Source organism: Vitis riparia, unplaced genomic scaffold (genome assembly GCF_004353265.1).
Source record: "Vitis riparia cultivar Riparia Gloire de Montpellier isolate 1030 unplaced genomic scaffold, EGFV_Vit.rip_1.0 scaffold566_pilon_pilon, whole genome shotgun sequence".
NCBI lineage: Eukaryota > Viridiplantae > Streptophyta > Magnoliopsida > Vitales > Vitaceae > Vitis > Vitis riparia.
In genome coordinates, this window is record NW_023269702.1 from 175,308 (window position 1) to 199,873 (window position 24,566).

A 24,566-nucleotide genomic window follows, 5' to 3' on the forward strand; every position below is an offset into this window, starting at 1 on the left:
TGACTAACCAATTTTTTATTGAAGAGAAGATTATAATATTCAAGATCAATTGACTTGAAGAGGAAAAGAATAATTCTTTAACCACGAATTTCCTAAAATATAGGAATTTCTAAAGAATAAAATTTTTACAAAATATTGACAACTAGCAAGAGAAGATATTCTGTTAAAATATAAAAACTACCCAAGAATAAAATATTTATAGTGTTATAAAATATGAGATTTTATCAAATTATGGGAACTTGTGGATGATCATTCATATTGATATATGTCTCTTCGTGGCTTTCTATAAAAGGAGATACCTCTAATGATACTTGGTTCAGTTTTCTTCCATTCTACTTCACTTTGAGGATTTCTGTTTATTTTCTCTTCTTTCTTTTTCTCATTCTTTTATTTTACAACACGTTATCAACATGATGCTCTAAGTATGCAGAAAAAGATAAGAATGTTCAAGATAGAAAAAAAAAAGAAGAATTCATCTATAAAATTTCTTATAGGTATGTAGCCTTATTTCTTCAAATGAAATATGAAAAGTAGTATGCATTGTGTTCTATTATTATAATTTTTATTTACTTTATCTCATGGTCGGAAGCTATGTAAATCATATTTCATATAATCAAGTCAAAAACTTGTAATTGTAGATATGTTAATTATTTAATAACTAGGAGTTATATAGAAAATTTTTCATAACCAGAAGTTATGAAAAATATATACAATCTTCATAACAAGAAGTTATTGGGTAAATTATAAAATTACAAATATATAGTCGGAAGCTATGTATATGATCTCTAATTACTTTTTAATTACATTATATAACTGGAAGTTATATAATGAATAGTTCATAGCTTGAAACTATATACAAATCTATACAATGAATAATTCATAGCTTGAAGCTATGTACAAATCCAAAATTACAAATACTTAGCCAAAAGCTATGTATATAACTCCTAATTATTTGTTTTTAATTATACAATATAATTGGAAGTTATATCAAATCATATTATATAGCTAAAAGTTATAAAATGGATAATTCATAGCCTGAAACTATGTACAAATCTATACAATGAATAGTTCAAAGCTTGAAGCTATGCACAAATCTACACGATGAATAGTTCATAACCTGAAACTATGCATAAATTTACAAAAAAAAAAAAAAAAAAAAATAGTTGATAGCCTAAAGCTATGCACAAATTTGTATATTTTCTTGTTATGACAAAATAATCGTAGCCTGAAGTTATAAAATATATTAACCATTAATTTCTTTTAATTATATGGTGTAACTAGAAGTTATACATGAATAGTTCATAACTTTAAGTTATGCACAAATTTACATAAAAAAATAGTTCATAACCTAAAGTTATGTACAAATTTGCATATTTTCTTGTTTTGACAAAATAATCATAACCTGAAGTTATGAAAAATATTGACTTTTAATTTTTATTTCACATTCACGCATTTTTCATAATCAGGAATTATTGAAACAATTTTTATTAACAATTGTTTCATAGCCAAAAGCTAAGCATACAATTTCTAATTCTCTTATATAACCAAAAGTTATACAAAACAAAATTGTCAATGAACAACTATGTAGCTAGAAGATACATAAAATTTTTTAATTTTGTTGTATATCCAGAAGTTATATCATAACATAATTGTAAGTTGTTTAATGTTATTATAACATTACTCAAATTTTAATTATTCATAGTCTGAAGCTATGAAGAAAAACTTAGTAAATTAATAATTGTTAAAACTCGTATAGCTAGAAGAACAAAATTGTTTACTAATAATTTTGTAAAACTTTATGAAATTCATAGAATCAAAAGTTATAATGAAATATATTATAGTTTGAAGCTTTGATAACAAACATATAGATAATATTTACATATTATCAAAAGATTAATATTTTGTATATCAAGCTATACAAATAGGTAAGTGCTTGATAATTGTTTTATGAACTTCTATTATTAGAAGTTCTACTATCATTAATAGAAATATTTACACATAAATGTGCAATTTTGGGTTGCATGAAAGTATAATATTTATACTTAATATTCTTGTCTTAGAGGTGATTTTTTTTTTCAAATTCTAGTTGTTTAATACACAATAATCTTTTGATAAAATAGTTGAGATTAATCTTAATCTTTATTTTTCAATATCTAATGTAAAATATGGTTGTTTTATATAAAAAGTTGAGATTTTTGGATAACATATATACTTATATTTTGAAAATTATGGATAACATCTTTTATTTGGATTTACTTGTTGAGAATTTAATAATGAAATTATATGTTGAAAATTTTGATTAATTGTTTTGGATACATATGAAATATATGACTTGGTCATATGATTAATAACTTGATTTTGCATGTCAATTTTCTTTAAGATATGTTTTTATGATTGAAAATTTTTGAGTTATATAAAATAATATATATTATTGTATGTTGTCATATATGATATTTTTATTAATGCAACATTTTCATTATTCAACAATAATTTTCAAATTACAATAGGTTCAACTATTGTTTTTAATATATTTTGTTTTATCTTGATATATACATATATATATATATATATATATATATATTTAGATGGATTTGTAGTGTTTGACTTAAAGTTTTGAGACAACAAGATGGTTTGAATCATGATATATTCTCTTGAAGTTTTGATCTATGAATTAATTTTTGCACATTGATTTAGATTATAATAATATTTAAATAAAATTATGGATCTATCATTACAATTAGTTTGATTATTGAAATATTTCCTAGTTATTTCATGTATAAATTGCTCCACACTTATAAAATCAAATGTGTGAGATATTTAAAAAATATATAACTTTAAATTTTCTTTTCTATATTTTTTGCGATGTTATATATGTTCGTGTTGCTTTTATAGAACTTGTTGAAGTAAGTCATCATCAATGACTAGTATTTTTTATGTTGATTTTAACTCTTTTTCTATAATAATATTTCATAAACTCTATAAGGGTGAGGTCTCTATCACTCGTTATTTTGATGAAACTTTTATTTCAGTAATTGTACAACATTGATGACAAACAATGTTAATACTATATCAGGTGATAGAAACCTGATTAAAAGCTTTGGAAGAGTTTATATTACGTCACTAGTAGTAATTGATTCTATGTGAATGACACTTTATACTATGCTAGATCTAGAAGAATCTAGTAAAACCAACTTGGTCCCCTAGGGTTAATGATGAAACATTAATTCATTGTAAAAGCGTATGAACATATAGTACAAAAACTAGAAGTTTTTATCTAGTGACTATTCTATTTGTACACTTGAAATGTAGAATGACATGTTGTACAGATTATCATTTTAATGAGACAATTTTCCAGTCATTAGGAGGAGAAGAGTCAACTCCAGAACAATGACGTGAAATTATTTTGAATGCATTGACTTTGATTTATCTAAATCCTTGTACTAATCAATGTGAACTCGAAGTTCAAAAGATTATTCATTTGCAAGAACTTGCAAATTAACTACCAAATGTTTTCATTAATGTAAAGAAAATGAGAAAATCATTTTCACTAATCGAGAATATTCTAGTACGAATTGACGTCCTTGAAGAACAATTAAATAACGAGTTGATGTCTTTAAAGGACGATTAAATAATACGTTGATGTCCCTCAAGGACAATTAAATAATGAGTCTAAGGCACGCTTGAAGCGTGATAGATCCTAAAGAGGCAAACACATTCCCCAAAGAGGAAAACACAAGGAAAGATATATGAAAGGTGGCACTCTTGAAGAAGTTGCATATAAAATGGGTTATTAAAATGATTGGTTAGTCTATGCATCCCCTGAAGAGGCATAGTTTAAATAAGTAGCCCTAGTTTAAGCATACTTGATATTGATGAGATATCAATTATCTACTTACATATGGTGAAAAATGGGATTGAAATTTTCTTGTCATTGACAATATATTTTCTTTCCAAGTGGCTATTGACATCATAAGAAATGATAAGGATCCTAAACCAGATACTATGGATGAAGGCCAACATAGAAAATATTGGCCAAAATGGAAAGAATATATCCTGACAAAATTAATTACACTCATTAAAAAAATGAGAAGTATTTGGACTTGTAGTCTAGATGCCTAAAGTTATCAAGCTTGTTGGATATAAATGAGTATTTATAAGAAAGTGCAATGGGAAAAATGAAATCACGAGACATAAAGCATATATAACTCATAGTTCAAGGTTTCCTACAAAGACTTGATATTGATTATGAGGAAACATATTCTCCTATGATGGACGCAATCATATTTAGATATCTAATTTGTTTAACAGTCTCAGAAGGACTGGATTTGCATCTCATAGATGTTGTTACTACATATTTATATGTATTTTAAAATAATGACATATATGAAACTCCCTAAAGGATTTCAAATGCCTGAAGAAACTAATTCAAAACATTATAACATATTTTCAATTAAGTTACAATGATCCTTGTATCGATTAAGCAATCCAAAGGCATGTGGTATAATCATTTCAATGAATATTTGAAAAGGGAAGTGTGTATGTATTACCTTTTTTTTCTATGCATATTAATTATGTTGAATATTTTCAATTATTATAGTATATGTGGAATATTTGAATTTTGTTGGAACTCCTGAAGAGCTTACAAGAATAGTTGACTATTTAAAAAGTAAATTTGAAATAAAAGATCTTAGAAAATAATTTTTTTTCCTTTAGCCGGTAGATCGATTACCTTTTCAAATGAAATATTAGTTTATTAGTCAACATATACAAAGAAAGTCTTGAAGCACTTTTATATGGATAAATTGCATTCAGTAAGTTCTCTTATAGTTGTTCATTCACTTTAAGTGAACACGGACTTGTTTCATCCTAAAGAAGATAATGAAGAACTATTTGGTCTAGAAGTACCAGATTACAATGTAACTAGAGTACGTATGTATCTTAGAAAATTATATAAGACTAGATATTGCATTTTTTGTTAACTTACTTGCAAGATATAATTTTGCACTAACTCAAAGACATTGGAATAAAGTCAATCATGTATTATATTAACATTGGTCTATGTTATTTGAAACTATCATAATCTCAATTGTGTAGATGTTAGTTATCTTTTAGACCCCCACAAAGCTCGATCTCAAATGAGGTATGTATTTATCTATGGTGGTACTACAATATTGTGGAGATCAATCAAGAAAATAATAAAAACATGTGGACTACTCTCCATCAAAGGTAATGCTACTAAGTTATATAATGTTGTATGCATTGCACAGATTAATGAAGAAAGCATTAAGGGTGGTAAAATTATTATATATTGCCCAAGTTCTTTTACATTCATTAGCTCTAGAAGAGTGATCAAAATACTATTTAATGAGTAAGATCAAGTGATAATTTAATAAATCTATTCACAAAGGCATTGTCAACTGCAATACTCAAGAAGCTCATTGGAATACGTCGACTCAAAGATGTCCATGTTGCGCGACTAGAGAGAATATAATCATGTCAACATGAGGGGTAGTTAATTGATAAGAATATCACTATGTTCTACTCTTTTTTCCTTCACCCAAGTTTTGTCCTACTGGATTTTACTGGCAAAGTTTGTAATGAGGTACTTACAGTAATCTAAAAGAATGCTGTACACTTTTTCCTTCACTAGGGTTTTTCCTAGTAAAGTTTTAATGAGACATATTCTTATGATCATCGAAGGGGAAGTATTATAAAATATGAGATTTTATCAGATTATGGAAACTTGTTGATAATCATCCATATTGATATATATCTCTTTGTGACTTCCTATAAAATGGGAGACCTATAATAAAAATTGATTTAGTTTTCTTCCATTTTACTTTTCTTTGAGGATTTATGTTTATTCTCTCTTTTTTTTTTCTCATTCTTTTATTTTACAATAGTAGAATATTTTTTGAAATCATTAACTATTTATTTCTTTATTGGTTAACAAATCACTTCAACAATTAAGGTAAGCAACATTTCGTTCACTGCAGTGCTTGGGATGACAACCACAAAAACCGTGATTAGCTTGAGTTGTAGTAAAATCGTGGCTTGCACCAACATCATATTGAATCATATCAACATAAAATCAATGTACTCAAAAGATATTTCTTCATATTGGATCAATGCCCATGGAAGATTTAACAAAGGGTTATGGGTTCGAATCGTGGGATTGGAAAAAAATGCTTTTTTATTTAAGAAAACTTTATAAAAATGAATTTTAATTTTTATATTCAAGTCTAAAAGTAATTAGACAGCAACTTATTCAAATAACCATGTGTGGACCCCGCATTTCGGCTCATGCGTTTCTCACTCGATGGCAAGCTCAATTTTATTTTGAAAAATGATTTTTATTGGTTAAGAAAATGACTTGGAGTCGCCACTTATTTTTGTTTTATTTTTAAAAGGGTAAACAAAATAAGAAAGAAAACCCTAAGTGCGACTCCTTATTTTGGAAAAGGTGGTCTATGAAAAACCGGATCGAGTTTAGGGGTCAGGTTACTTATCAGGAAGGTACGGTAGACCGTAACACCCCTCTAAGTCCCTAAGTCGGGTCTCTACTAATAAAATTGAAGCAATCATGGCAATGGATGAGTAAATCAATGAACACTCAGGATAAATCATGCACATGTGAGAATTGAGACATGCATAGACAACAATTAGGGAAAATGGGTACATACCTGGGTGACGAGCCACCATGTGCTATCAATAGAGAGGGTTAGTGCACAATTTAGGAATAATCGCATGTATGTCAGAGAGTAGGGTAAATCAATCACGTATGATAATCAAAGCAAGCGATCAATCAATCAATCAATCATAAAGTCACCCATGTTGGACCCCCACCAAAGCCCGTTTATTTTTGCTTAAATTACTTCCATGAATTCCATTATTCGGAATTACAGAATTTAATTCATGCTTATTTTTTTTAAAAAAAAAAGCATTTTAAATAGATCATGATTTGAAAATTGCTTACCAAACATAAAGTGGAAGCAAGTTTTATTAAAAAGAAATTTTATTGACATTAAGATTACTAAAATAAATAAATAAATAAAATAATAATAAAAAAAAGTGAGAGTAAAATAAGTAAAATAAAGTAAAAATAAAATGATAAACAAAATACTAAAGCAAGATAAAATAAAATAACGAGGGGGTTAAGGAATAAAAGAAAACTACTTAAAAATCGTATATATATATATATATATATAATAAAAAAACAACTTTTGGAAGTGAAGACGGAGAATTTGAGAAATGAAACACCTATTTGTTTAAAGAGTGACCCGCCCAAGGTGGCCATGCGTCTCATGAGAGGAAAAGGGTGGGTCCCGCGGTCAGATTTTGTCGTCCTCACCATTTTGACACTTGCATACAGCCTATTGCACCTGATAATCCAAAAACAGCAAGTGCGGAGTTTATTGCATTCCCCATTGGCATTCCATCTTTTCAACAGCAGCCACAATTACACTGCCATGCTCTACATCTTGCACCCTCTCCTCAAAAGTATGCTCTCCTTCCACAATCTGATGTCATTCTAATTTGGCTGCTGGCGCATCGAGAAGCAAGTTATGACCAAACAACCTGCCCACGGCATTGCAGGTTGGCTGCATTGCATTAGATGATTCCCCTTTTGTAGAGCCCGGGTCTTCCCATTGATAGAGATATTTTTGAACTTCTGGTGAACCTGAGCAGGATGGGTCCTCCAAGTGGCTACTCTGATCTTGCCACGAAAGCTACGTGGCGCCAGGTGGAGGTGATGGAGATTGATGCTAACTCGTGTCTTGCTTGCACTTGGACGCTTCCTCTATTCGTCATCAAGTTCCCATTATCTATGCTAATGTCAGGGTCACATGCTGCGCTTTTAATGCACCTGAGAACTCATCAACCTCTAGTAGACTTTAGGCTCTTGTTTATGGGACGGGTCCTTCATTTCCGAGTCTTAAAAATTCCGTCCTCCTCACTTTCTTCTGTTACCTTTGAGGCCTTGCTGCAAAAGGTCAAAACTGTAGGATACCTCATGCGATGGTGCGCACCATCTTTTCTCAGATTCTATTTTGTAGCTTGTCACAGCATGAACGGCGTGATCCGCACCATTCATTTCCATCAACAACAAATCTGCACTAATGAATTCCCGATGGGGACACTCTCATAAGGGTGGATTATTTCAGCAGGCCCAGAAGATGTAGCGTTCAGTACTCCAACCGCTATTAGAGCCGTCGATGCATTATAAGCGTCCATGCAGAGGTTGCAACACTCAAGGCGACTCCATGAGACTCACCGGGAATATTCATGCTCTTCCGGGCCACGTCGCATGCTAGTAAGGAACCATTCATGACTGTGGAGATGAAATGGTGCTACTTGGGGAGAGACGGCACCGTTCAGTGAGCGCCTTCAACAGAACGTCGGTGTCAGTGGTTCGGATCTTGCAGGGGTCGTGACTGTCGGGGGCAATGAAGGACCAGTCATGGTGGGAATGGACGGAGGCGGCAACGTGGAACGGATAACAATGGCGTGGATGGCGTGGAGGGCGTGGGTATGAAGGTTAATTAGATTACCTGTGGTGGGTACGATTGCGGAATAGGATGAAAAAGAATATGAGAGGTGCGGCGGATGGCCATGCATGGGAGGATTGACGTTAAATGAAGAACAAGCAGTGAGAGAGAGTGAGAGACACGGGTTAGTGCTCTTACTCACAGGTGGCATGGGTGATGGGAGCATGGTGTTTGGGATGGGTAAGAGGGAGCAAAGGTGGTGAGTGGCAGCCATGGGGATGTAGTGAGTACATAGGAAGAAAAACACCTTGGACAGTCTTCCATGCATCCCCTTTCTCGTCCAACAGCCACTTTTTCAAGAATCCATGCCCAAGGCTAGCTCCCCATACCGACTTTTGCAAGAATTTTCTTATCCAAGTCGTGGTATCTGGACTGATCCAGATTACACCCTCCATGCAAGCACGGGAGCCACCTCTGATGATAGTCTACAGCAGAACTGGGCAAATTTTGTGAGCGGGTATACGTAAAACTTGCTCTAAATTACCATCACAGTTGCCTTGCCAAGAGAAAAGCAAGCATGACATGCCTGACCCTTTGCTTTGATAGGAATGCCAGGGAGAGCAACACTCTCTGAGAGGTAGAATCATCTTCTTAAAGAAAAGATCAACGTTCTTCTTCTTCCGGAATGAATTAGTGAACTCTTCACACTTTCGGAGAGCTCCTTGCATACTTAATTTTCAAATCTTGCAACAACGGCTTGCTTAGATGAATATGTCCAACAACACTTTTCTGGATATTTTGTGTGACCTCCCTAGAAATGGAAGGAGAATCCCCCAAGCTGGCATTAACACCCTCTGAGAATAAATTTTCCATCATCAAAGGCTGTAAAGAATCAAAGAATTTCGAGACCTCATTGGGACCTTTCTCAGAGAAAATGGATACGACAACTTCATTGATCAAAGATTGAAACACATCCCTGTTATGATCAGCTTTCAATAGAGCACTTTTGCTAACCTGGCGCTTCTCTCCAATACAACCAAAATAAGGAAGTGAAGCAGTCAACATCTATGGAAGGGGCCTGAGTTTTCCAGAAGCACCTCGGCCCAGATGACCCATGTGAAGTGCAGCGCTCAACATTTCAAAAAGAAAAAGGCTTGACAGGAAAAATACAAGAAGAAGACAAAGCATGCATATATACGTAAAAGAAAACTGTTAGGTCTTGCCTCATTCCACAAATGCCGATGGAGGGATTTTAAGAGAAAAAAAAAAAAAAATGCAATGACGAGTCTACACTCAGGATATCCCAAAACAGGAAGCAAAAACGCACAAGTGGCCTCCAGATATCAAAGGGATCCGCAAATGACTAAAAAACAGAGGAAAACCATTCAAAACAGGGGAGAAGCAAAATAGATTAGAAATCATACCTGAACCTAGAGAAGTCACCGTGAGTAGATCCTCGGATCTTTTCTCTTTTTGTTCTTTCAACCAAAGGATCCTTTCTTAAGAAAAAAAAAATCCTCTTTTCCTTCTATTTTCCGAGCAAGCTCCCCTCCCCCCCCCCCCCCCCCCCCTCCTTCTTCCGTTCACCTCCTCTTTCTTTTTGTTCTTCCTCCCTGTTTCTATCTTCCACAGCAAGCCACTACCGGCTCCACTCCACTCAGCAAGTATGGCACCTCTGACTACTAGCATGGCCGCCCATGTTTCTGGTCTCGTCTGATGCAGTCTCCTCACAGCAGAAAAGGGGCCCCCCCACTCACTCATCCTAGGTGTCGCCAGCTCCTCCAGGTGGCGAGACATTATCTTTCCCATGCCATAAAAAATCCCTTAAAAACAAACTAATCGTCTTTGCTCTCTTAAGGGGGTCTACACCATGCCATGATTTGTTTTCGTGGCCAAAAAGTTTTCCCTTAAAAGTATTGTTCCTCGACTTATATTTATTTTGGTGTTGGGAACACAAAGTTTTTGCTACAAAAGTGCTCTTCCTCCACTTATATTTATGTTTTGAGAACCTAAGCACTTGCAACTCTCTTCGCAAGATGAATCTAATCTGTCATATATGAAGAGAACTGGAATTGGTTAGACATTTATTTAAACATACATTTTAGGCCTTCTATCTTTTCCTTTTTCTTAAGTTCTAGAAAAACATTATAAATAATATTTATTAAATAAATAGATGTTGAAATGTGTATAGAGTTAGTAAATTTTGTTTTCCTCGTTGTATATATTCTACTTATAGTGTTCATAAAATTAGAAATATTAATACAATCATATTTTATCCATTTAATTTTTAAATATTGAGTAAAAAACATTTTTAAATTTTCAATTATATATATCTATGTATATTTTCTCACTATTATTTCTATTTCCAATAATATATAATTATACATCACAATGCAATTGAATGGCAATGGCAACCCAATATTGTTTTGACCAATAAATTGTAACCCAAAATCATTTTTGGTTCCATGAGTGATTTGATTCTTGAAACATTATTAATGATTGCATAAATTTTATATAAATAAGAGAAATTGAGTTACAATCCTGAAAACCCTTATTAATAGTCCGATGAATATCATGTGCAATAGTCCGATGAATAATAGTCCGATGAATCCAATCCTCAAAACCCTTATTAATTGACTTACAACATAAGATTCACTACATGAGACATGCAATAAATATCATGTGCAAACTGGGCTCTAAAATAAAATAACTCTTTATTCGATGCTCAGGAGTTCTAAATCAATGGTTGCTCAGGAGTTCAGGCATTGGTCAAGGGAAGGCTCTACATTCGATGCTCTTCCATTAAAATTGACACAACGAACAAAAGCCGTCTTCGTTGGATCTGAGGTCTTTAAGTGGACATCATCAAGCACAATATTGTTGCATGAACTTTCGGTACCACAATTCAAAGACATCACCTCGTCTCCACTTGACGTCCCAATTATTCCGGTGTATGATACATCGCTTATTGCCACTGCACTGGTACCGGTCTTCAACATTTTAAGACAATGAGAAAAGAAGTCATCAACAAAACATGTCTCAGACTCGATGGAATAAAATATAAAAAATTGGGAAGGGATCCACGCCTTACATTGTTTTTGCAGACGTTGTGAGGACAATAAAATTGATCAATGACAATTGGGTTGCGGACATTGTCAAACATAATGTCTTCATATGTTATTTTCTTTACTTCTCCCTGCCCTCCCTGTAGGACACAAAATTATAAAAAATTTGTGCTTTCAGTTCTGAGTTGCCAACTAAGAACTATGCTGTAATAAGTAATAACCACCTGCCATGTCTTGATCCTAATTCCAGTAGTGTTGGTTCCTGTAAAATTACAACTTCGCACATGTACTTCTGACACCGTGTCGAAGTCACCTGATCCAGGATCTCCCAGTGATCCAATGCTTCGAAAATGTGAACTTTAGTTCTTATTTTTCACTTCATTATTCTAAAATTTGAATACATGTATTCCACTTACCTAATACCATGGCCAGGTCCACATGTGACGCCGGTTATATTGATAAAGGAACATCTTGCACTAATAGCAATGCAGTCATCACCTACATTATACAAATTATAATGATGGTGATTGTTGTAATACTAGTGATGATGTCAAACAAGCAAATATGGATAAAATGAAAGAGAACAAAAAAAGACAAAAAAAAACCTTAAGGTGGGCTAGGGTGGAGTTGGAAGGGGAAGATGAAAGATATAAATGAAAGCGATCAAGTTCATAGCATACAAGAAAAGGCATGTAGTTGGAGGGCTAAAACAAATCTAAAAAAAGTACCTGTTCCAATTTTGGAGTTCTGGACTTGAACATGGTTTGAGCTAGCAATGTCGATACCATCCGTGTTAGGGGAATCTTCAGGTGCAGTTATAGTGATGCTATTGATGTTTGCTCCATCACATTTTGTCAAAATGATATGGGCCTTTTGAGGATTGATATGTGTCAATCCTTGAAGTACTAGGTTCGGGCAAGTATAAAACTTGAGTGCCTGTCCCAAGACATGCGAAGTCTTACTATTTGTCGCATTGTTAAGCCATGTATAGGATTTTGATTTCAATATGACATTTTCTATCCGAGCAAAAGCAATTGAAAAATAATGAAAACGTTTTCTACTTACAGCTACTCCCGTTCGGTCTTGCCATGAACCTGCCCCTTGGCCGTCTATAGTTCCACTTCCGGTCAAAGTAAGCCCCTTCACATATGAGAAGAGGATCCAATGATTGTTGTCAAATAGGGATTTATTGGTGCTTGCTATAATTTTTCCTGCTACCTGTGGAGAGAAATCAATGAAAAATGAAAAGGCCAATCTCCATCGATTACCTTCCAATTCAGGTTTTGAATTCTGTCGAATGCTATATTAATTTGAATAAAACATTGCTTAGTCCTCCATATTTTCAACAAATTAATCACCTGAAATTCGATAGAAGTGGGGACACATGGACCCGAAAATTCGATAGGATTCAATAAGAATGTCCTCGCTGGTACATTAAGGGTAGCACGCTGTTGTTGAACGTTGCAGGCTTCATTCCATGCCTTCAGAAATGCCTGGACATACAAGGCACATAAATGATATCTTTTCTATCCGTTCTATCCTTTATGGTGAAGTCTCTCACGTAATACAAATAAAAAGAGCCTAAAGTGCAGTATCCATTAGTATCCAAATTTTCTGTGTAGTACCAATGGACATATAAAAATATGATGATATTTCTAATTAAAGGAATCAATTACCATCCTCTTCAAACTAAATTCTCAATACCATTACAGAGAAAGCAGTAGTTACCTGAGAATCATCGGTTTTTCCATCACCAACAGCTCCAAAATTCATCACATCATATAAAGGCGAGCTTGCATTTGTAGTATTGCTGAAGCTGGATAATGTTACCATGCACAAAATGAAGAAGGAGAAACGATCCTGCATGCATAAGCCATTAATATATTCCCACTCATAAAAATTCTATCTTGTAGTCCTCGAAACATTTAAAATTTAGCAGCAGTAATGTCATTCTACTATGTACCTTCATATTGGTGAGAAGGATGCTCACTATTCTATCGTCACAGCAAACAACACAATCAGTATGCAGTACTACAAAGTTTTACATTTGGGTTATATCCATTGATATTCCTTCATATGCAATAGGTTTTGAAGCTGTAGGGTTTATATCTTATTCTCTCATCTTGTGGGGGTAACTGACAATTAATATTTCGATTTTTCCTAAAATGTTTGATATAACTTTTGCTTTGTTTTCATTATTTGCCGAAATTGTTGTTATGGTATCTATCTTATTCATAATAATAATAATAATAATAATAATTTTTGAATGGGTCGAGCATGATATACATGGAAGAGTAGAATGGATGTCTTAAAAAAATTTTAAGTTGTGAAGTGTGGTATGCGTGGATGATATTTCCATGAGGATCAACCTATATAAGGAGAATGGCAAAAATTTCCTGATTGACATTTGCTATTTCCTTAATTTCATGTTTATAAGGTATTTAACACATTCCTGTCTACCCATTTACCAGTTTTTGAAATCATTAACTCTTTATTTCAAAGTTTGAAGGAAACAAATTGGAAAGGAAAAATGGAAAAAAATAACAAAAAAAGGACAATATATATATATATATTTGAAATCACTAGGACATAATTTCATGTTTATAAGGTATTTATTTATTTATTTAACACATATTAGGTTGGGTTGAGCTCCACCCATATTTCACTCCTAAAAATAACAACCACAAATTCTTCTTTGAATTTATGGTTGAATTTAATTTGGAATTTTTTTTTTTAATTTCCTAAAAAGGTTTTTAGTTTCTATTTTTTTTTCTTGAAAATCTATTCATCACGAAAAGTAAAAATTGTTCTTGAAAAATGAAATTTATAAAAATCTTGTTTTTTCCCATGTAAAATAAGGAACATATATATATATAATTAGTCAATAACTAAACATAATATTTACATAATATTTTATATGTGATAATGTTTCATTGGTATCTATTTTTTATTTCTATATATATATATATATATATATATGGATATCACAAGGTCTTTTATGTAATTTATTTCTTTTTTCATTTTCAACATTTTTACTTTTCGATCTGAACAAAAAGAAAACAAATTGGAGAACATGTTTAAATAGTATGACATTGTTTGGCAACTACTTTTGAAATAATTTTTTGTTTTCCACAACAAATATCCTATTTTCTATTTTTTAAGAAAGAAAGCTATTCTATTTTCTAATTGTCAAATTGATTTTCCATTTTTTTTTGTTTTTGAAAACAGAAAATTGTTTATAAAACTAGTTATCAAAAAAGATTTTATTTTGAATTTTCATTTTCTAGAAATGAGTTTAAAAAATGAAAAATTTTGGAAACAACAATTTGGTGTTTTCAAAATTTTCTTAGAAAAAGTAGGAATGATTTTCCAGAAAGTGAAAAAATAGAGGTGAATAAAATAATTTAAAACACATAAAAATAATGTATATATTTATCAACAATATCACAATATTATGATCTTGTAACTTTTTTTTTTCAATTATTGAAACAATGTTTGAGGAGGTAGGAATACAAAAAAATAAATATGAAAATAAATTTAGACCATCAATATTTTTAATAAATATTCAAAAATTGATAACTTTTAAATGCATCTTTAATTATTAATAATAGTACTAAATGAATAAATTGAATTATTGTGATTGTTGTTGTTATTATTATTATTATCATTATTATTATTAAAAAGGAAGAAGTATAGAGAATAAAGAGAAGTTGAATTTGTCAAAATCCAGATTCATATCAAATTTTGAGAACATTGAAGCATTATGAAGGCCTCCAATAAGGTCTCTATTGAAAGGTATTGGATACCTTATACATTTGAGAACCTTATTCAAAGGCTTGTACTTAATAACAAATCTAGAGGCACTTTGTTAAATTTCTGAAGGTTTTTTAACATAGAAAACGACACAACTCCAAGGAGAGTGACTCTTTCTAACAAGAATTTTATCAAGTAAATCTTTTATTTTTTGTTTACAATACTCAAGTAATTGAGCATTCATTTGAATTGGTCTTGCCTTAGTAGGAATTTGATTTTCATCAAATCCATCAACATAGGGCAAGGAGACCTTATGTTGCTTTCTACTCCAAAAAGCATTAGGAATAGAAGAACATAGATCTGTCTCAATTTGATTTTTGATTTTTTTCAATTCTTGCTTACATGTATTTTTGCAAAATATTTTCCTAAAGAAGAAGAGATTAAGTAAAAAATACTCAAAATTCAAAGAAGAATCCTTTTATAAGAAACCAAAGCATAAGAAATATTCAAATAAAAAATATCAAAACACTTCAAAGAAAGTAGATAAAGAAGATGTTAAATGTCTCAAATGTGGCAAGAAGGGACATACAACACCAAATTGCAAAATCAAAGAAATAAATGTCGACCTAGATATAAGAAAACGCCTCAAACAACAAATGATTAATCTTATCAAAACAAAGTCACTATCAAATTCATCTAGTCAAACCTCGGTAGAATCATCTATTGATGATCAACTTCTTCTAATAGAAGATAGCTCTTCCAGCGAGTCAAACAAGTCTTCCTCACAATCATCTTGTGATAATGTAGAAAATTGTCTTTATCATATCAAATAAGTAAATGTAATAACTAGTGAACAAAACTTCTTAATGGAGTTAATTGACAAACTTCCCGATCAAAATCTTCAAAGAGAATACTTTAAAAATATTTGAAAATTCAAAAACAAAATAATGAAAAAAATCATAGAAAATACAAATCAATATAACCTAAAAACTGTTTTAGATCAATTTTCTATGCCTAAACCTATAGGAATTCAAGATCTTCAAAATGAAATAAGTCAAATAGAACTTCATATTAATAAGAAGGAAAACCAAAATCAAGATATAGAAACAAGACTTCAAATTGTTTGTAAATACTATAACAAAAATGATTACTCAAAAATGGCATATCAAAGTAAAACTTTTTATTAAACCTGATTTCTCAAAACAATGATCACGCCTTCATAAGGCGTGATGTTATCATTGATAATTGATGAATATTTATATACAAAAAAACATTAAGGGGATGAACTTAAACTATTACTCTAATTCAAACACCATCTCCAACTCTAATTCAAATTAATAATAATATTTTACTTAAGCTAAACTAATAATAGTTAAATATTAATATTTTAATTAAAGACAAACATTAACTTTCACTACCATAGTCATCCTATCTCTGATTTTTCTTGGTCAAAATTGCTATATATTTTAGGATTTAGTAATATTATAATAGAGATTAATAGTCAAGAAATAAGTGTTGTTGCTAAGGATCAACATTGTTTAGTTGTTTATAATCGAAATAACTAACTATTTGCTATTGGTTAATATAGGTATAATTTTTTAGATTTGGTTGCATTATTTAAATTTTTGTTGATATATCATGAGTCATCTGATGAACCCTTATGCTAATCTTGTACCTTCATAATCCAATCAACATCAGTCAATTTCCTCAAAGAATTTAATAGAAAATATTCGTCGAAAATATTGTGGCCATCTTGAACAATGTTAGCTAAGATATAAGGGGTGGCTAGATGATAATCCACCACAAAATATAGAGCTTTAGGATATTTTGCATATTTTCATAAGGGTTAAGTTTAACTCCCTCAATCTCATCAATTTCTTTTGGTCAATTTCATGATAAAATACCAGAGGAGTGTTACAAGTTTTGAAAGCTTTTGTAGGAGGAAAGAATAGCGCCTTCTTCGATTGTATATTAATAACAATTCTTAATTGTGATAGTGGGGGTATGCATGTAAATTCAGAAAACCATAGAAGGCTAGCCCACAGTCTATTTGTAATAGCAATGGTAGAGCAAAGCCACGTAGAAACCCACTAGCAAGTGCAACGTGTCACACCCCAAAACCAACTCCAAGGGCATGACGATCATTTCACACCTCAAGCCCAAAAGCTCAAAGTGGAAACGACTCAAATATTCGTATTGTAACTGGAAAATTACCAATTACCAAATTCCTATTCAAAGTCATAGAACAAAAATTCTAAAATCTCCATATAACAATTTTTGAAACTAACACATCAAACCAAGTGTTGTTGTCCAAATAACACCCAACTCAAATAATTCTAATGGAAAATAAATTTTTAACATCTAAACAATGCTCAAAATAAAGAAAGTTTTGACAAAAGTCCTAACAAGCCAATTTCTCCTCCTAACCTTCATTCCTCACCTGAACTAAGGGTACCTAAAAGGTTATCAACAAAGGGGGGGAATGAGTTCAAAGCCCAATAAGGAATATTAATACAGTTTCATGAATCAAATATTTTGAACTATACTTACAAATAGGAGATATAACATATACTCTATTTATAAAACTTTTGAATTAAAACATGCTAATGCATTTAAACAATTTAACAAACATTTTCATATATATAAAAATCATTTCATATCCATTCCAAATCAAATACATTTCAATTGTTTTCACTCTGGTTATCAAATAGCAAATAATGCCCATTTAAGTGGGACTTTACAAATAGGTGGCTAGCCTCAAATGTTCCTTTTAAGGTGGACGGAACCAAACACTACTAGTACTAGTAACCTCTAACCAAACCCTTTGACAAAAGTCCTAACAAGCCAATTTCTCCTCCTAACCGTCATTCCTCACCTGAACTGAGGGTACCTAAAAGGTTATCAACAAAGGGGGGGAATGAGTTCAAAGCCCAATAAGGAATATCAATACAGTTTCATGAATCAAATATTTTCAACTATACTTACAAATAGGAGATATAACATATACTCTATTTATAAAACTTTTGAATTAAAACATGCTAATGCATTTAAACAGTTCAACAAACATTTTCATATACATAAAAATCATTTCATATCCATTCCAAATCAAATACATTTCAATTGTTTTCACTCTGGTTATCAAATAACAAATAGTGCCCATTTAAGTGGGACTTTACAAATAGGTGGCTAGCCTTAGATGTTCCTTTTAAGGTGGACAGAACCAAACACTACTAGTACTAGTAACCTCTAACCAAACCCCTAGAGGTTGAGGTCCAAATCAATTACATTTCCCACCATGAAAATGTAAAGGTCAACTATTATATCCCATTAACAAGGGCCAAAAAGTCAACTATTATATTTCCCGTTGACAAGGGCCAAACAAACTAAAGTCAAATTCTTTATTTTATTTATTCCAACTTACAAAAGCAGAAAATCCCTAAGTATTTCGATATAAACAAAATAAATGTTATAACACCTTTTTTGCCATACAAAAATATATTTGATCCATGCTTAAAAGCAAAATTAACAATTACACATTTCAAACAACATATATATATTTAATTATTTTCCTTTGCAAAATCTATATTAATTTCCTTACTTCAAAAGAAGTCCTCAAAAACTTTTGAGAAAAATAATCCTAGAAAAATCTACTCTTCACCTAACAAAGTATAAGAGAAATAACCATTACTATTTATCTAAAATTATGAGTTTGACAATCCTAAAATTTTAGGTATTCAAATTAATGTTTTTAATTATGAAAGATAATTTAATCTATTCCTATTTTAGAAAAATTAATAAATTTCTAATTCATATAAAACTTAAATTTTATTTTCAATTTATTTCTTAGGACACAACATAATTTAATTAAATTGCAATTTACTTCACAAGTTAAATTATATGCTATTTGTAACTCACACCCATCATCAGTATAATTATAATACCAAAAATTTTACTTCCTTTTATTTAGAAATTCTGTTATCTCACTTTCAAGTTTTTTTTTTTTTTTTTCACAAAACATAACCTATACACAACAACCCTCCATCGTTGTTATTATAATAATATATATATATCAACCACCAAACACCATCCGTACACATCTTCCTTTATTATTAATATTATTATTTTCACCATTCTTCATCTTCCACATCCACCCACTCACACACTCTACGTGTATGCCTCTTTATTATTATTAATATTATTATTTTCATCATTCTTCATCTTCCATACGCACACATTCTTTATTTATTTTTTATTTTTTATTTTATTTTTCCTAATATTTTCCAATCCTTTAAGCCACATATAATAATATATTTATTTACTCATTCATTTTTATTTTTATTTTTGAAATTTCAATGCTTAGATCTATTCATCTAAAAAATTCTGAATTTCCCTATTTTCATCAATAGAACAACCTATATTCATAATTTCAACATTTTGACCTAAAAATTTTAAATAGATTAACCCTAGCCTAAATTGAAATCTTCCAAAGAACTTTTTTTTAATTATTAAATAAAAACTTAAGATTTCCCAATTTGAACTTACTTGGAAAAATTTGAACTTCAAACTCTAAACCTCTAACCCTTGAGCCATAGGATCTCCAATTCTCTAATTTTGGTTGATAGGGTTTTCTGAATAAAGAAGGCAATAGGAAGATCTAATTTATACCTAGAACTATTAATTGTAAAAGGACTCTTTCACACTTAATGAGTTTAATTAATTAATTAATTAGTTTATAATTTACTATTTTGCCCCTAAAGTAAATTTTGGGGTGTTACATCCTCCCCTTTATAAAAAAAGTTTAGTCCTCTAAACTTAACATACCTAGGTCTTGAAAAAGATGTGGGTGTTTTTCTCTCATCTCCTCTTCTAATTCCCAAGTGGCTTCTCGAATATTGCGATTGCTCCATTGAATTTTCACTAACTTGACAACAACATGACGTAGTATCTTGTCCATCACATCCACAATTTGAATTGGTACTTCTTCATAAGTCAAGTCTTCAAAAATCTAAATAGGCTATAACTCCACAATATGAGAGGGGTCAAAAACATATTTCCTCAAAGTTGAAACGTGGAATACATTATGAATCTTAGACCAGCTTGGAGGCAAGACCGCTTTAAATGCCAAAGTGCCTACTCTTTCTAATATTTCGAATGGACCCATAAATCGAGGACTGAGCTTTCCCTTTCTCCTAAATCTCATCATCGATTTTATAGGATATACTTTTAAGAAAACATGATCACCTACCTCAAACTCCAAATCCCACCTGCGATTGTCAACATAACTTTTCTGTCTACTTTGAGCTGTTTTTAATATGTTTTTAATTATGGTAACTTTTTCAACTATCAACTGCACAAGTTCAGGCCCCAAAAGTTTCCTTTCTCCAACATCATCCCAACAAATAGGAGATCGACATTTCCTACCATATAGCCCCTCAAAAGGTGTCATCCCAATGATAGCTTGAAAACTATTATTATAGGCAAACTCTACTAAAGGAAAGTAATCATCCCAATTACCTTTTAAGTCTAAAGTACAAGCTCTCAACAAATCTTCCCAAACTTGAATTACTCTTTTTGATTAACCATCAATTTGAGGATGGAAAGTAGTACTGAAACTCAACTTAGTACCCAAATCTTTCTGTAAACTATGCCAAAATTTAGATGTAAAACGAGGATCTCTATCAAATACTATGAAAACAGGTACACCATGCATTCTCACAATCTCCCTAACATATAAAGAAGTTAGACGGTCCATAGAGAAGTTGAATTCCATTGGCAAGAAGTAAGCAGACTTTGTCAATTGATCAACAATCACCCAAATAGTATTATTGCCCCCTAAGGTCCTTGGTAACCCTATCACAAAATCCATAGTAATATGTTCCCACTTCCACTCAAGAATAAAAAGTGGTTGCAATGATCTTGTTGGTCGTTGATGCTCAGCTTTCACTATTGACACACCAAACACTGGGCCACAAATTGTGCGATATCTTGCTTCATACCTGACCACCAATAATTCTGTCTCAAATCTTTATACATCTTTGTCCCACATGGGTAGATTGCAAGCTTAGAACAATGAGCTTCCTCCAAAAACTCTCTCTTTAAGTCTCCATCATTTGGGACACAAAGTCTAGTCCTCAAACTCAAAATATCATTATCTGATAAAACAAAGTCAGGCTTACTACATTTTTTAACCTCCTCCATAGGTTGCACTAAATTCAAATTGTTCTTTTTCAAGGCCTTAATTATCCCAACTAAGTCTGGTTGCACTCTGAAATTCGCCACAAGTGCTCCTGAGTTCAAAACTCTAATATGGACATGTAAACTCCTCAAATCCTCTATTAATTGCCCCTGACAACCTTAAATAGTTGTTAGGGAACCAACTGATTTCCTACTTAAGGCCTTAGCTACAACATTCGCTTTCCTTGGATGATATTGAATAATACAATCATAGTCCTTGAGTAGTTCATCCATCTTCTCTGTCTCATGTTCAATTCCTTTTGGGAAAACAAATACTTCAAGCAAGTATGATCAGTGAATATTTCAGAAGTTTCACCAAAAAGAAAATGCCTCCAAATCTTAAGTGAAAAAATCATTGCAGCTAACTCCAGATCATGAGTGGGGTAATTTCGCTCATAAGACTTCAATTGTCTAAAAGCATAAGCCACAACTTTTCCATGTTGTATCAGGACACAACCCAAACCCTGATGAGAGACATCACTATACACTACAAATCCTCCTAAACTTGAAGGGATAGTCAAAATAGGAGTAGTCACTTATCTATTCTTTAACTCCTGAAAGTTATGTTCACAGTCATCAAACCACTCAAACTTAACCCTTTCCTGTGTCAACTTAGTCAAAGGTAGGGCAATCTTAGAGAATCCCTCAATAAACCATCTATGGTAACCAACAAGTCCCAAGAAACTTCAGATTTCAGTCACAGTTCTAGGTCTCCTCCAATTTGCTACAACATTTACTTTTCTAAGGTCAACTGAGATGTCATCCTTAGTTACCACATGCCCAAGGAAAGAGACTTTATCTAACCAAAACTCACACTTCTTTAATTTAGCATACAATTGCTTATCTCTTAGAGTCTGCAATACAATACTCAAATGACGCTCATGCTCTTCTCCACTCCTTGAGTACACCAAAATATCATCCATAAAAACCACCACAAACTAATCTAGATAGTGTTTGAATACCCTATTCATTAAATCCATAAAAGCAGCAGGTGCATTAGTCAAACCAAAAGGCATAACCAAAAACTCATAATGCCCATACTAGTTCGAAAAGCAGTTTTGGGTAGATCCTCACCTCTGACCCTCAACTGGTGATATCCAGACCGAAGATCAATCTTAGAGAATACACAATCACCCTGAAGCTAATAAAAAAATCGTCAATTCGAGGAAGAGGATACTTATTCATCACATTCACTTTATTCAACTCTCTATAATAAATGCAAAGTCTCATTGATCCATTATTCTGCTTCACAAATAAAATAGGAGCTCCCCAAGGTGAAACTCTAGGTTCTAATAAAACCCTTATCTAACAACTCTTGAAGTTGATCCTTCAACTATTTAAGCTCCACAGGTGCTATTCTGTATGAGTCTTAGAGGAAGGAGTTGTTCCTAGTACCAAATCAATGGTAAATTCCACTTCCCTTTCTGGTGGCAAGCCAGACAATTCGTCTGGAAAAACATCAAGAAAAATCCCTCACAATGGGTATGTCTCCAACTTTAATCACTTTCATTACTCACCACATAAGCCAAAAAGCCTTAACAACCCTTCCTAAGCAAAGAACTAGCTCGTAAGGCTGAGATCATGCACAATGGTCTATTCGTATGCTTCCCTCAAATTGAACTCAGGTTGACTAGGGATGCTAAATATCACATTTTCCTAAAACAATCAACAGAAACATGATAGGAAGCTAACCAATCCATTCTCAAAACTACATCAAGATCCTGAAGGTTAAGGATTACTAAGTCAACTAGCATTTCCCTATAACCAATGCATCACAAGGTAATATCTAAGCATTTTACTGGTCACAATAGAAACTCCCATAGGAGTAGCAACAATTAAATCAAAGTCCATGCAAGCAACAGGCATACCCAACAAACCAACAAAAGATATTGAAACAAAAGAGTGTGTTGAGCCTGAATCAATTAGGGCTCTAGCAAATAAAGTGTGGATTCAGATAGTACCTATCACAACATCATAAGTAGCCTGAGCATCTCGATGAGTCATGGCAAACACCCACCCTTGGGCCCTAGGCTTCTGTTTATCCTCTTTATTCTCCTCCTTAGGCTTCCCAATGACAAACTTTTTATTATGTGGACAATTCTGAACCATGTGTCCTTACTTCCCATAACCAAAGCAAGCTCCAATCTCCCTATAGCATGGCCTACCCTCGTGCTTCTTACCACAACTAGAACATATCACATCTAAATTTTGTGTCTTCTTCCCTTTATTCTGATTTTTAATAGAGGCAGACATTTTCTATGCTTGGTTACCATGAGCACCATCTATAACACCCCAAAATAAACTTTAGGGGCAAAATAGTAAATTAAAAATTAATTAATTAAACTCATTAAAGGTAAAAGAGTCCTTTTACAATTAAAAATCCTAAGTATAAATTAGATTTTCCTCTTATCCTCTCTATTCAGAAAACTCTATTAACCAAAAATCAAAGAATTGGAGAACGTAGGGCTAAAGGTTTGGAGGTTTAGAGTTTGAAGTTCATATTTTTCCAGGTAAGATTCTAACCCTAGTTAATATATTATATTCCTTAGTTAGTTTAGAACACATTAGATATTCTTTAGAAAATTTTAATTTAGATTAGTTAGTTATTTAGTTAATTTATTTTAAGATCAAAAGATTGAAATTATGAATATAGGTCGTTTCATTGATGAAAATAGGGAAATTCAAATTTTTTTTTAGATGAATAGATCTAAACAATGAAATTTTAAAAATTAAATGAGTAAATAAATCTATGATTATATGTGGCTTTTCAAGGGATTGGAAAATAATAAGAAAAAGAACTGCATGTTTCTAGATTTTGGATTTGAGACACTAAAGAAAGAAAAAAAAAATTTAATATGTAATCGTGAGAGGCAAAGAGTGGTAGTGGAATAAATTAAAATAATAATAATGAGTAGAATTGGTGGGGCTGTTGGAGTTATTAAAAGTACATGGGGTATTTTGTTAAGTAAGAATGGACATTGAGATTAATAAGAATAATGATAATAATAATAATAATAATAATAAT

The 24,566-nt window shown here is 31.9% G+C and overlaps 1 protein-coding gene across 1 annotated transcript; it reads right to left on the bottom strand.

Annotated features, from left to right (window-relative positions):
* Positions 1-11,239: 11,239 nt before the first annotated feature.
* On the bottom strand, positions 11,240-23,650 carry LOC117910045 (probable polygalacturonase At3g15720). The gene is made up of 10 exons (XM_034824100.1): positions 23,503-23,650; positions 13,518-13,585; positions 13,283-13,414; positions 12,913-13,047; positions 12,620-12,772; positions 12,283-12,490; positions 11,971-12,052; positions 11,779-11,896; positions 11,581-11,694; positions 11,240-11,479 (listed from the first exon to the last, which is right to left on the bottom strand). Exons 1-10 carry the CDS (start codon positions 23,648-23,650, stop codon positions 11,240-11,242), a joined length of 1,398 nt encoding a protein of 465 aa, XP_034679991.1.
* Between the last annotated feature and the right edge of the window lie 916 nt (positions 23,651-24,566).

Coding starts and splice junctions, on each gene's coding strand:
- LOC117910045 (XM_034824100.1), bottom strand. CDS start 23,650: ATGGTTCAGAATTGTCCACATAATAAAAAGTTTGTCATTGGGAAGCCT. Junction 12,773..12,912: donor CCACTTCTATCGAATTTCAG/GTGATTAATTTG, acceptor TTCTCTCCACAG/GTAGCAGGAAAAATTATAGC. Junction 11,897..11,970: donor GGACCTGGCCATGGTATTAG/GTAAGTGGAATA, acceptor ACATTTTCGAAG/CATTGGATCACTGGGAGATC.